The sequence below is a fragment of the Pollachius pollachius genome (genome assembly GCF_949987615.1).
Source record: "Pollachius pollachius genome assembly, chromosome: 11".
NCBI classification, from domain to species: domain Eukaryota; kingdom Metazoa; phylum Chordata; class Actinopteri; order Gadiformes; family Gadidae; genus Pollachius; species Pollachius pollachius.
In genome coordinates, this window is record NC_136944.1 from 7,012,016 (window position 1) to 7,025,559 (window position 13,544).

Here is a 13,544-nt window from a genome sequence, read left to right on the forward strand (position 1 = left end):
TCTTTGATTTCCCTCTCTGGAAGCACTTGCCATCTGATCGGGACAAAAGCAGAAGGGGTGTTGGAATTGGACTATTTTACAAAGACAATGACAGTGGATTGCTATGGCTTCAGGACAGAGCCCGTTATGAAACCTCCAAAATCCTGCTCCCTCACCTGAACCCTTCCTTCCTTCGCTCCTTCCTTCCTACTGGGATCTCCCCCTGGCCTAACCTTTCCTACCTGGCGGCCACACTATTCTCCTCCCCCAAATGTTCCTACTGCTACTCCTGGAGGTCCACCCTAGGTGGTGGTGTTTCTGGAGGTCCACCCTAGGTGGTGGTGTTGCTGGAGGTCCACCCTAGGTGGTGGTGTTGCTGGAGGTCCACCCTAGGTGGTGGTGTTGCTGGAGGTCCAACCCTTGGTGGTGGTGTTTCTTTGAGGTCCAACCCTAGGTGGTGGTGTTGCTGGAGGTCCAACCCTTGGTGGTGGTGTTTCTGGAGGTCCACCCTAGGTGGTGGTGTTGCTGGAGGTCCGACCCTTGGTGGTGGTGTTTCTTTGAGGTCCAACCCTAGGTGGTGGTGTTGCTGGAGGTCCAACCTTGGTGGTGGTGTTGCTGGAGGTCCACCCTTGGTGGTGTTGGTGGGAATCCGAATTAGGTGATGGTGTTGGTGGGGGTTTCAGCCGAGGTGGTGGTGGTGATGGTGATGAAGATGATTATGATCCAGCCTAGTTGGTGGTGGTGATGGTGATGAAGATGATTATGATCCAGCCTAGTTGGTGGTGGTGGTGGTGGTGGTGGTGGTGATAAAGAAGATGACGGTGGTCCAGCCAGGGTGGGTGGTGGAGCCTAGGCGGTGGGGATCCAAACGCTCCTCCACTGGGAGGACTGGTTCCAGGTCTCCTCCAGGAAGGAGGTGCTGGTGGGGGCCCAGCAGGCCTCCTCCTCCGCGGGCCCCCCGCTGTGAAGCCACAGGGTCTTGAAGGGCCCGGTGCAGGTGTGCTGCAGGTACTGGCAGCCCTACGGAACCAGAGAGGAACCAGAGAGGAACCAGAGAGGGGACAGAGAGGAACCAGAGAGGAGACAGAGAGGAACCAGAGAGAAACCAGACAGGGGACAGAGAGGAACCAGAGAGGAACCAGAGAGGGGACAGAGAGGAACCAGAGAGGAACCAGAGAGGAACCAGAGAGGAACCAGAGAGGAACCAGAGAGGGGACAGAGAGGAACCAGAGAGGAACCAGAGAGGGGACAGAGAGGAACCAGAGCGGAACCAGAGAGGAACCAGAGAGGGGACAGAGAGGAACCAGAGAGGAACCAGAGAGGGGACAGAGAGGAACCAGAGAGGGGACAGAGAGGGGACAGAGAGGAACCAGATAGGAACCAGAGAGGGGACAGAGAGGAACCAGAGAGGAACCAGAGAGGAACCAGAGAGGAACCAGAGAGGAACCAGAGAGGGGACAGAGAGGCGACAGAGAGGAACCAGAGAGGAACCAGAGAGGGGACAGAGAGGAACCAGAGAGGAACCAGAGAGGAACCAGAGAGGGGACAGAGAGGAACCAGAGAGGAACCAGAGAGGAACCAGAGAGGGGACAGAGAGGAACCAGAGAGGAACCAGAGAGGAAGCAGAGAGGAACCAGAGAGGAACCAGAGAGGAACCAGAGAGCGGACAGAGAGGAAGCAGAGAGGAACCAGAGAGGGGACAGAGAGGAACCAGAGAGGGGACAGAGAGTTCAGGACTGAAACATGTTCTTATCAATGCTAATAAGACATCTGAATTGAACAAAAGATGCGTACCCTTCGCTGAATAGAAGCTAATATAATATAAACAACCGTCTATCAATCCTAGTCTGTGACTTGAAATTACATTTAATAAAATCCATTAGGTCAGTTATGGGAACATGAATCCATCACGAATAATAAGGCTGTGATGTATCATGCTTGTATCAAACCAAGCTTCAGTCTGTACCTCAGGGCTGCCCCAGTACCAGATGGCCTTGATGACATTGTGATTGGCCAGAGCCGCAGTCAGCTGATCGCGGGCTCCGGGAATGATGTTGACCAGGCCTGCTGGTAGGTCGGAGGCCTGCAGCACCTGAGGGCGACGGGGAGGAAGAACTGGTGAACACAGACTGAAGGAGAGGAGGAGAGCAGGAAATGGAGAGGGGAAGAGAGAGCGTGAAACGTACCAAACATAGCCGAACCAGGAACGCTACGACTTAGTTTTGAATCTGCACATTTTTTTAACTCAACAGTAGTTTGTAACCAGTGCTGATAAGTGCAATAGACGTTTCAAAGATACACTAAATCCAACCTACTGCAACCAGTAGGTTCCAACAGTATATAATACTAACATACATTATACACCATTAGTACTGACCTCACAATTCATTATATACTGTTAGTACTGACCTCACCATACATGACATACTGTAGCTTGCTATTTTGCTACAGCCTCACAAGGAAACACAAATAGTTTTTGCCCTTCCGTTGTGCTCATAGTCATAACCATTAACCTATTCCCAACGCCCCAAAATCATTTTCTTAAATATCTACCTCGATGAAAGTCAAGGCTGGGACTGGGTACCGCTGACTGGGCACCATGACAACGGCGTTGCCCATGGCGACGGCCGCCCCGAGCAGCGTCACCAGGGAGAGGAGGGGCTTGTTGTCAGGGAGGACGACCCCGACCACACCCAGCGCTTGGGGAAGGGAGAGGGCGGAGCCTGCCTGGGGGACAGCCTGGAAGGAGAACATCAACAAACGTGTTTACAACTAAATAAAAACAAACGCAAAGAACAGTTTGTTGTAAAAGGCTCCTTTTCAGAGATCAACACGATGACGTGAGTCTTACCGGAGCACCACCCTGGGTTTGGCTGCAGCGTGCAGCCCAATCAGTGAGCCGGTCCACACTTAGCTCCACCTCCAGGTCTGCCTTGTCCAATGAGAGGCCGGTCTGGGCTCTGATGGCTGCGGCCAGCTCCGGCCTCTTTGCCTCTAGCTCCTTTGCCAGGGAGTAGAGGGACTGAGCGCGTGCAGAAGGCCCCTTCTTCATCCAGCTATATGATGGGGAGAGAGGGGGGAAACATACAGACCGGTTACAAGGCAACGCCACAGCAGATCCCTCGAACCAGAGGGCATAACAGACAACCGAAAGGCAACCGTCAAGATGGCAAGGTTTGCTTTGCCGTTAAATCCCCCCAAAAATGTTTTAGATATCATTACATGGGGTTCTTTCCCTTTGATAAAAAGCAGACAGGTATGGATCTAAGACAGATATTTCTTTAGGTTGGATTTGAGTCGTAATATTATGATTTGTATGCACGTTGATTTTCTTCAGTGGTTACATCATGCTTTTATATCAGACGCGTATTGGCTATAATAGCCTATAATGGTCATTGTTGTCATTCATTGTTAGGAATAACATAAGGGTCGAGTGATGTTTCCCCATTAGTGAGAACAGTTTTTTTTCTGTAATCAGTGTATAAGTTTATGTGACGCAACCTGACAAATCTTGCCAAATACCATCCCCTCCCATTAAGATTTTTATCATTAATTTAAAGAAAGCGGTCATTTAAGTATTTTAGTAACTCAGTTAACTAAAGCAAGGCTTCTACCCTTTCTTAGAATTACAAAGGGGCCAATTCAATCATTTATTTATGCAGTCAAATTATAGTCTTCCAGTCTGTGATATTAGAACGACACCAAAAACATAAGCTATGTTACACAAATAAGCAAAATAATGACAAACAAACCCATTCATCTCTGGAGATAGCAATTCATCATCAGCCTGAATCAGACAGGATGCAGTTCAATGCTGTTTATACACTGATTACACTGCTTTAGTCACTGATGTGACCTCAGAGGTTTATGGCAACAAAAAACTGTTTATTGCCCCCTTGCTCCTTGCACAGACAACACTCAGACAGATGCTATGTTTCCATACTTTCACGGCCATCTCCTGAACGTCAATCAAATATCTAATATAAACAGATTACTTTCAAATGACTTTCTATTAGGGTACGGTTCATATAATATCTAATGTGGTTAATGTTGCAATAGTATGTTTGTTTATGAGGGCATTGGACGGACAACAGCCGTACCTTTGCCTCCTGGTTAAAGTGTGTGTTGTGTAATTGACTCGACGTCTGCCAGTTGGCTTCTGTCCACCTTGTAGAACCTGTGTTTACGAGGGCTAATAAGAGTGGGCCGATTGTCTATCGCATTGTGCAGTAAAACCACTTGATCCCGAGTGTAGACAGCGAGTCTGTTGGCATGAAGCATGTGTTTATGGAGGGGGGGTCGGATGTGATAAAAAAAAATACTTTGCGCTAGTTGCAAGTTTGGGCTGTTTCTCATGTTTAGATCCTCAAGGAAAAATAACACTCACTGGACCGCGCGTGTGTGTGTGTGTGTGTGTGTGTGTGTGTGTGTGTCTGTGTGAGTGTGTGTGTTTACATATTTGAGTCTCACCCAGGCTGTACTTTGCCGGCGGCCTCCACCGCGTTGCGGACGTCCTTCCTGCCTCCGTCCGGGCAGTAGGCCAGCACGCTGGCGCCATCTGGTGTCTGCACCGCAACACTGCCTCCAGACTCGGACTTGCACGACTTGCCCGCGACAAACTGCCGGTAGAACTTCGGGGCACTAAGGGAGGAGAAATGAATGAATCCATGAATAAAAGAAAGGAAGAGAGAAAGAAAACAGTTATGGATTCAGCAGATAATCTAACTGAGGAGACTATACAGGGGAAGTAACACACACACACACACACACACACACACACACACACACCTCTCCGTGGGAATGATGGCGGGCGACGCAGCAGATCCAAACTTTTCGTAGTCCAGGGCCGGAGTGGCGCGGGAGAGAGAGGGGGAGAAGGGGGAGGGCTGGAGGAACTGGTACAGACCCTAGACGAGGGGGCAGGAGGAGAAATGTAACGGACAATGTGAAACGACATGAAGAACGCAACTCATTTTCGTAATGCACCGTATTTTCAGGTAGAAAAGGTCAGTTTGTGGAACCAGAGAATAATGTTAATCTTATTTAATCTTCGTTTTATTAATTTTATAATCTAAAATCTAGTGGAAAACCATCTTAAATCTTTGTGAACGGGGTGTTTCACTTTCTTCTGCTTTACATTAGTTTCTCAGAGTGATTATGTTGCTAGAGGCAAGGATCTAGCCTGGCTGTTGCCAGACCAAGCTCTATCGTAAACTGCACGTTGGTCTGGGGAGGCTGCTGTCATTTTCTTCAGCACAAGAGGCGTGATCAACGGGCCTAGTTCAAACGACTCTGCACGCAATTGGATAGTCCTTCAACCAATCAGACCAATGATCAAAAAGTCTTCCCTGTCGTCATTGTGTTAAAAAACAGCCAATAGCGCGCCAGGGGGAAAAGCCGCCTTGGTGATTGGCTCCAGTAAAAGCAGATCGGAAACAGAAAGAAATGCATTGCTCGTCTCGAGTGCCTGCTGCAGAGCGAGTTCTAATCGCAGGCAGAACGGGCTGGAGGCACCCGGTCTGCAAGGATCTGTAGTCGCGTGGCTATCAACAGCAAACGCAAACTGGAAAGTAGTGTCTGTAAAATCTTCATCCACTTGCGCAAATGAGCTTCTCTTTTCTGTACCGCTCTGCTGTGTACTATTGTTGCGCAGTTCACCCCATCCCCTTCTCACCTGCTGGCCCCCGTCCGTACAGGTGCCGCTGTCCTTGTGTCCACTGGAGGGCAGCGACGGGTCACACACAGAGTGGGAGTTGACCCACACCGAGCCCACGGAGAGGCTGGGGTCAGGACAGAGAGGGAGACAGATGAAGACACAGACAGAGAGACAGACACAGATCCAGAGACAGAGACAGAGACAGGGAGGTCTCTCTTTCCAATGTTTGATCAGTACTAAATCATTGCGAAAGCTACCCTGGAAAACACATCTTGTCATCTGATCGTTATTGTTCATCTGCTTTTTTACCTGCAGCGTTTCTATTTCTGTCATTTGCTTCCCTGAAACCTGAATTTGTCTCACAGGATTAACACCAGGACAGCATGAAGTTACTTGTTTTACACCCAGAAAGCGTCATCTCATCTTGTCATAGATCTTATCCATCTATATCTTATGACACGCTGTGCCTCAGACAGACAGGCACTAAGGATAGGCAGATGGAGAGAGAGAAGTGAGAGCCTGTGGGAGCACCTCTTGGCAGCCTCCAGAGCCAGGGTGAGGTCTTCTGTCCAGATGGAGGCTGCATGGCCGTGAGGACTGTGGTTCGCTGGAGAAACAGAGGAAACCACAGAGAACGTTTCAGGAAACACCCTGTTTCAGCTAGTCCCGCCCACTGTCAAAAAGCAAAGGAGGCTTCTAGCGCACTACTGGTTGACATTAGGGACAATATTGTTCAGTACTCTCTACAAATCAGATATCAGGGGGTACAGCCAGATCACATCTGACAAATTATACCACCAGGTGTGACTGTGATTAGCCGTTACAAGCCGTTTTGAAAATCTGCCTCTTCTGACATCACAAGTGGGCGTGTCCACCTAGATGTGCGCTGGATAGATCGGTCTACCAGCCCACCCAGTGGACTGTAGCAAACGTCGCTCATCTATCCGTCATACATCATAGGTGGACACGCCCACTGGTGATGTCAGAAGAGGCCGGTTTTTAAAACGGCTTGTAGCGGCCAATCACACTCATATGTCACCTCTAAGCCCTCCACTCTGAGCTCAACATGATCCCTGCTCCTGAAAAGGTGTTCTTCACCGCGGCGTTACCCAGGGTCACTCCTTCCGCGTGGCTCCTGAAGGCCATGAGGGGCAGCAGGGGCCAGGGCGGGGGGCTGGTCAGGCAGGGCGAGGAGGGGGCCACCCCACACAGCACGGTGGCCGGGTACTGGAGGCCCGAGGCCGGGGGCCCGCACGACTGGATCAGCTGCACAGGGGGCCCACCATCAACGGTCAACAAATGTGCATTCATTTAACGCTGCGTCATGCATCAATCCGCCGACCTCTTCTTCCACACAGTTCTGACACCATCGTTAAGTCGGCCCTGCAGCTCATTTTCTAAAGAAGCCATGGTTACTGGGGCTAGCTATTAAAAATGACGTTAATCATGCAGTTTATATATGTTATGACCTTACCAATTACATTGTCTTATTAAAAAAAGATATAAAACTGCAGTAATCCAGCAGACCACTAGGGGTGGGTAGCATCAGTTAATATTATGGCAAAGCAGCATTACATTAGGATTATGGGACCCCACTAAAACAACGCTATAAATAAGTCTATAGTTGTGCGTGTGCAGGATAAAGTGGAAATCAATCTCAGGAGAAGCTGCCCAATGCCAAAATAGTGTATCGTTGGTTGAAAGCCAGTTTCTACTTATTATTTCACTGCTATAAACGTGCAGCGGGCGGACTGACCGTGGCCCCCTGCTGCTCGGCCCCCTGTACTGCGGCCTCCACCAGGGCGCGTTCGGCCTCGCCGGCCAGGGACACACACTTCAGCCCGGCCAGCCGCAGCCTCAGACGGGCCAGCACGCCGTCCAGCACGCTCTCCTGCACGCACAGCACCCACTGGACCTGGGAGCACGGAGAAACACCCGGGGAGACAATCAGAAAACTAACGAATGCATGGGGAGCTTGTGTCGTGTTTATTGTACGGAGAGAGCATGAGACTCTTATGATGAGGATCATCACTCATGCAGGCTCTCTGCACTGGCTTGCCTGTCGCTTTGAGCCACGGTTTCATGAGGTTTGGAGGCCCAACATGGCTATGCAAGGCGTTTATCTCCAGGTACTGAAATGTGTTTGAGTTCTGGAACGCGACGCAAATGGGAAAACACTGCAAGGATTTATTTTCCTACGTCTGCAGTGCAGTGCCCTGAATAGGCCAAACAAATACAAGACGCACAAAATGATTTAAAATGCTGTGTAAATGGTATTCACACCACCATATCAAATTGTAATTCAATGGTCGGCTTAGCTCAAGAAGCAGAGCGGGTTGCTAGTTCGGTCCCCGGCTCCTCCTAGCGGAGAGTGGAGGTCGACACGCAAGTGTGAATGTGTGTATGAATGGTTGTAAGTCGCTGTGGATAAAAGCGTCTGCTAAATGCCCTAAATGTAAATGTAAAGTCCAACCCACATTCTATGAATAATAATGCTTGGTTATGCACTCATCTATAAATAATTCCAATCGATTACTAAACTGATATAACATATCTGCAGTGTTGGCATCAGGTGCGTAAACGGGTGCTTGTCATGTTACCCCCTGGGGGTTCCCACCTCCTTCCTCTTCTTGAACGCGGCCTCGATCGCCCCGTCCACCGCGCTGTCGATGTCGGCCGACTCGAACACGATGAAGGGGCAGGTGGCGCCGACGGCGGGCGAGACGGAGACCGCCACGCCCAGGCCTGCCGTGGCCTTACAGAGCGCCGCTCCGTCCTGGGGACAGAGGAGGGTCCGAGGAGGAGACCGGCGGAGATAACTGAATAACTAACTCTTAAAGGGTCAGCAGGCACCGAACAAGCACCGATCACATTGCACGTTTCTGGTCTCCTGCCAGTGCCAAAATTATAAACTGCAATTTTGCCAGTTGCCTGAGTTATCACTCTGGACAAGCACGCACACACACACACACACACACACAGGCACACGCACCTGCTTGTTGCCGCAGTAGGTCACAGAGTTGACGGTAGGGTTTTGGGCCACAATGGCCCCCAGGGACACAGGGTCCCCAGGCAAAATGTTCAAGACCCCGGCAGGAAGTCCCGCCTCTGTAAAAAGCTGGGCCAATAGGAGAGCTGAAGGGGCGGTGATACGGCCAGGCACAACAATCACAGAGTTTCCTGAAAAGCAACAGAGGTTAATTGTGTAGCAACTACTGTATTCTCATTGTTTTATATAAAGCAGGCGCCACGGAATATCAATGGGATTTACATTCTGTTCACACAAAGGATCGCAAATCATTATTCATGATGTCCCACACATGTTAATGGGGCACTGTGATAATAACCAGGGAAATTAAAAGATACGAGTAAGAAGTAGTTTGTCTGTTAATTATAAAATATTAACTAGCTAGCGTGTGCACACGCGTGTGTGTTTTACCCATGGCTAGCGCTGGCAGGACTTTGAGCATCAGGGAATAGAGGGGGCAGTCATCTGAGGCCACCACTTCCACCACACCTAGACGAAACACAATGTTTACACATAAAAAAAAAAATGAACACAACAGACACAGAACCCGGGCTTGTCCACAACAACCTGCGAGCAAGCACACAAACACAACTTTCTAAGCATGCACTTGTTTGTTCCAAGCAGATATACAAGATAAGAGGATAAGACAAATAGATCTTCCTCTTTCCGGTACAGATCCCCTCCATCACTCTCACAACACCCACAAATAAACATGAAGCTACTGAAGCGGTAAATGGACTGCATTTATATAGCACTTTTATCCAACGCACTTTACAATATTGCTTGACATTCACCCATTCATGCACACATTCCCACACCGACCACCCAAGGCGACAGCCAGCTCGCCAGGACCAGTTAGGGTGAGGCGTCTCGCTAGGGACACCTCGACACCCCGCTAGAAGGAGGAGCCGGGGAGCGAACTAGCAACCTTGCGATTACCAGCCAACCCGCTCTCCCTCCTGAGCTACTTCCGCCCCGGCGGCTGGCGTTCACACAGCCCCTGCCCCGTCCCTCACCGCGCGGGCTCCAGTGGGACAGGCGTACGTCGCGGAGCTGGGCCCAGCCGGAGTAGTACTGGGCCAGCCGCACCAGGGAGGCCGGGGGGCAGGAGGCCCTGGACAGGTCGCTCAGCTCCGCCACACACGGGCCGTGCTGACCCAGGGCGCCCGCCCATCTGGGGAACGCGGGAACGGACGCGCACACAGACAGACAGACACAGACACACAGAGACACAGACATCATTCATTGTTACATTGCCCCAGAACTAGTCCCCAGAACTACACGGTACGAAGGCGACTATTGACATTGCGCAGAGAAATGGTTCCCCGGTGGTTCTGGTGAATGGTTAAAGGGTGTCGCCCCGGGGCCCTGGTGCCAGGGGACCGCGGTGTTTACTTTAGCAGCACTTTGGCCCTCCGGGCGCAGGACAGCTCGCTCCAGGACCGCAGGCCGCTGGCCGAGGAACTCAGGGCCTCTGAGACGTCCTCCTTCCCAGCACACACCACACTGATCACACGTTCACCTGTGCACACCACGTACGCACGCACGCACACAAACACGCACACGCACACACACACACACACACACACACACACACACCAAGTTAATGTAAATACAGGCAGTTGAAAAGAAAGTAGAGAGAGATCTTTGCAAATATAAGAAACAAATGAAAATAATAGATGTAACTTTAGGTGACAAGATTAATGTATATAGATCTGTAAAAGATGTACAACTTTTAGAAAGCAGCAATAATATGAGTTATCTGCGGGGGGAACTAGACATTCTGGTTTCCTGCTTAGCAACCTCACACATTTAGCACTGTAGCTTGCAACAAGTGAGCCGTTTGGAAGGTAAATATAGTGTATTCAGTGTTCTGCACTGTTTACCTGCTGGCTGATAACCCTAATGATATGTTCTGAAATGTAGTGTTTTGCCCCTCAAGGCAGTGAGTAGTTTGAATTACTAAGAGGCAAGCTATTGGGAGACTTGAATATGTGTTGTCGCATGTCAAGGAGAAACATGATGCAAACTAAACAAGGTCAATGTACAGAACAACTTTACCTTGCCCCAAGATTGGTAATAAAGTAATATGTTTTTGTTATAACCGTTTATATCAACATTTGTTTGAAAGTCCCAGCAAGTCTTAAAAAGCCAAAGCTAAAAACAATAGCTTCCTGCTGACCTTTAGCGTCCGTCAGGTTGGTTAGCAGTCTTCCAGCCGGGTTCAGGAACTTGCCGTTGATGAAGAGGCCGAGGGTGCAGGAGTGGCTGTCCAGCCAGGCCTGTGAGTTGGAACAGGTGAAGGGGTGACAGTGAACAACCAGCATGGGACGAGTGCCGTCACTTCACAGGCGGGAGCACAGAACAAAATACTTAATAATTAATAATCAGATAATGCTTCAGACTGCCCTGCGGTAATGATCATAGTGTTTAAAAGAAATATCATGGGAGGCATACTCTCAGTCAGGGGCGTAGGAATGAGTTTAACATTGGGGGGGACACATATCGGAAACCTGACAGATCCGGTATAATTTTTAGGTGGGACAAATACGCCTGACTCCGATATTGGAGGGGACACGTCCCCTCCGTCCCCCCCGGTTCCTACGCCCTTACTCTCAGTTAATTATTATAATTAACAACAATAATACTACAATCCACGATTACCCATAAAATTATCAAATACTAATAATATTAAAGAGCTTCGTGAGCTGAGAGCTACATCAAATCTAGATTAAAAATGCATTTATGTATACGCAACTACAAAGAGGTCCTGACGATAATAATTCATCATGCAATATACTAGTAATACTATGCGCAGCATTCATGGAGCCAGAGGTAAGCCATTTGAGGACTATATTCAGATAACGGCTAACTCTGTTTTGTAAGTATCTGGAGAAGCTCAGACTTCTTAAACCTATTTCATCATTTCATCCTACAGCATTTGATAGTAGTTTGAATGTCTCAGTCTCATTTTATACTTCTGACATCAGTTATTAGATAGTTATTTATACAAAGTATGCAGTTCTGCTGCTTTAGCTCAACAAATCATAACTCTGGATGGCCACTGAGGAAGGGCTGTCGATGCTTTACGGTTTAATTTAAACCTGACTTCTATTACTTTGTTCTTGGCAGGATACTTTCCCAGCCTGATCGAGTGGCCGCAGGGAGAGAGGAATTGCTCACGTTCCCCCGGCCCCCGCTTTCAGCGATCAATATGAAAGTGAACGCAGTGTAACACTGCGCGGAGGTACTTCCATCACGTGACTCGGCAAAAATAGAACGATCAACCGTTTTAAAGGCGTGCTTTGGGTAACTGAAGATGATTAACTAGCATCAATGATTCCTGGCCATGGGCTTTACCTGTACCTGTGGCCCCACAGGCGCAGAGGGGCAGACACAAGTGTCTCATGGCCCATTCTTTCCAACCACAGGCCTGCCTTACAGAAGCACTGAAGCAACTTTGAATAGAATATAATCTCAAAACCAATCAGGAGCTGCCATGGATGCATCATTACAAACATTACCAATCCTTCACTTCACCAGTCAAAAGAAGAGAGGGTGTCAATGTGCAATCAATGAACTGCCGTACTTTCCTCAGGACGGGAATAGCCCATCAGGAAATCAATGTCAGGTGCTTATCATTTTCACATAAAACCATACGGTCTGCTGCCAGACTGCTGCACCAATAGGCCCATCCACAGCCCTGCTCAACAGCTCTCAAACGCATGGAGAAGCTGGACCAAGAGGCATAGAGACACACCAACAAAGAAACATTGTTGTACACATATGTTTGAAAAGAAGATGCATTTAAATAAAAAAAATGTCACATGTAAACAAGCCTTATATGCATAAATAAACCTCATTCTGGGGCAATGGGGATATTACATGATAAAGCTGGATGTCCCTCCAACACCTCAACCAGGCCCATCCAAGCATGGAGCAGGCCAGCCCTGCTTACTCCAGAGGAACCCAGAAGGGATAGGCAGATTGTGATGGTGCTTCAAATATACGTAACAATGAAGCTGGGATTGCCACTATATCCTCTTCATTTTTTAAATGCTGGAAATTAACCTTGGTTGTAGATGAATGGAAGAGAAACCTAGGCCTATAATATGTCCCTCAGCATGCAAAGCCGAACATAAGGTGATCTGTACTGACGAGGCTTGTGTTTGCACGGGGGCACCCAATTATCCAACTGCAGAAGTGAACTTTGAATTGAGGCTACAACTTGTGTTGGACTTCAACCGAAGCATGTCTGAATCGACAGTGGGCGGCGGTCACATGACTATCTTGTGAGTTCAAGTGTACTTAGTGACTTCACATGTAAATCATGAACATGCATCTCCTCGACCTATGACATCCTCAACCTAAGTAAAACCCATGTCAGAAAAACATTCGTATAGCTATAAATTGAATATATATACGGTCGATAAATATAAAAAACGTAATACTTCTTTGGCATTTCTGTCCATTACAATATATAGTTTAAAAGTACAATTACAAGTACTCAACCTGTGCAGTGGCGGAGCTGGAAGAAGTTGGCCCGTACTCCATGCTTTGAAAGATATCGTGAACTGTCTTGGAGGTGGTGCCAGCCATAATAGTGTCTCAAATCAGAGGATCGACTGTCATACAAGCGACAATACAACAGAGACAAGTTGGGAAAATGTCTGTGGTCTTAAGTTCAAGTGCAGCGTGCAGCTATCTACGGGACAGTTCCACCTTTGCTGGCTGAACTCGATTTAAAGAGGTCTCCTGCAAGCAATAGCGAACAGACAGTGTCAGTGTTCCTCACAAACGTGTTCTGGTCGGGTCTTGGGTGTACTTCACATGCTAGTCCTTAGCGCAGTGCTGCTAACCGTGAACCCACGGATGCGGTTT

General features: G+C 48.7%; 1 protein-coding gene across 1 annotated transcript; it reads right to left on the bottom strand.

Moving 5' to 3' along the window:
* Positions 1 to 498: 498 nt before the first annotated feature.
* aldh16a1 (aldehyde dehydrogenase 16 family, member A1) lies at positions 499 to 13,517 on the bottom strand. The gene is made up of 17 exons (XM_079746558.1): positions 13,176 to 13,517; positions 10,846 to 10,945; positions 10,059 to 10,185; positions 9,680 to 9,837; positions 9,075 to 9,152; positions 8,628 to 8,815; positions 8,253 to 8,411; positions 7,392 to 7,550; positions 6,745 to 6,901; positions 6,167 to 6,242; positions 5,654 to 5,759; positions 4,768 to 4,886; positions 4,450 to 4,620; positions 2,831 to 3,035; positions 2,533 to 2,718; positions 1,946 to 2,071; positions 499 to 999 (listed from the first exon to the last, which is right to left on the bottom strand). Exons 1-17 carry the CDS (start codon positions 13,260 to 13,262, stop codon positions 829 to 831), a joined length of 2,373 nt encoding a protein of 790 aa, XP_079602684.1. The 5' UTR covers positions 13,263 to 13,517; the 3' UTR covers positions 499 to 828.
* Between the last annotated feature and the right edge of the window lie 27 nt (positions 13,518 to 13,544).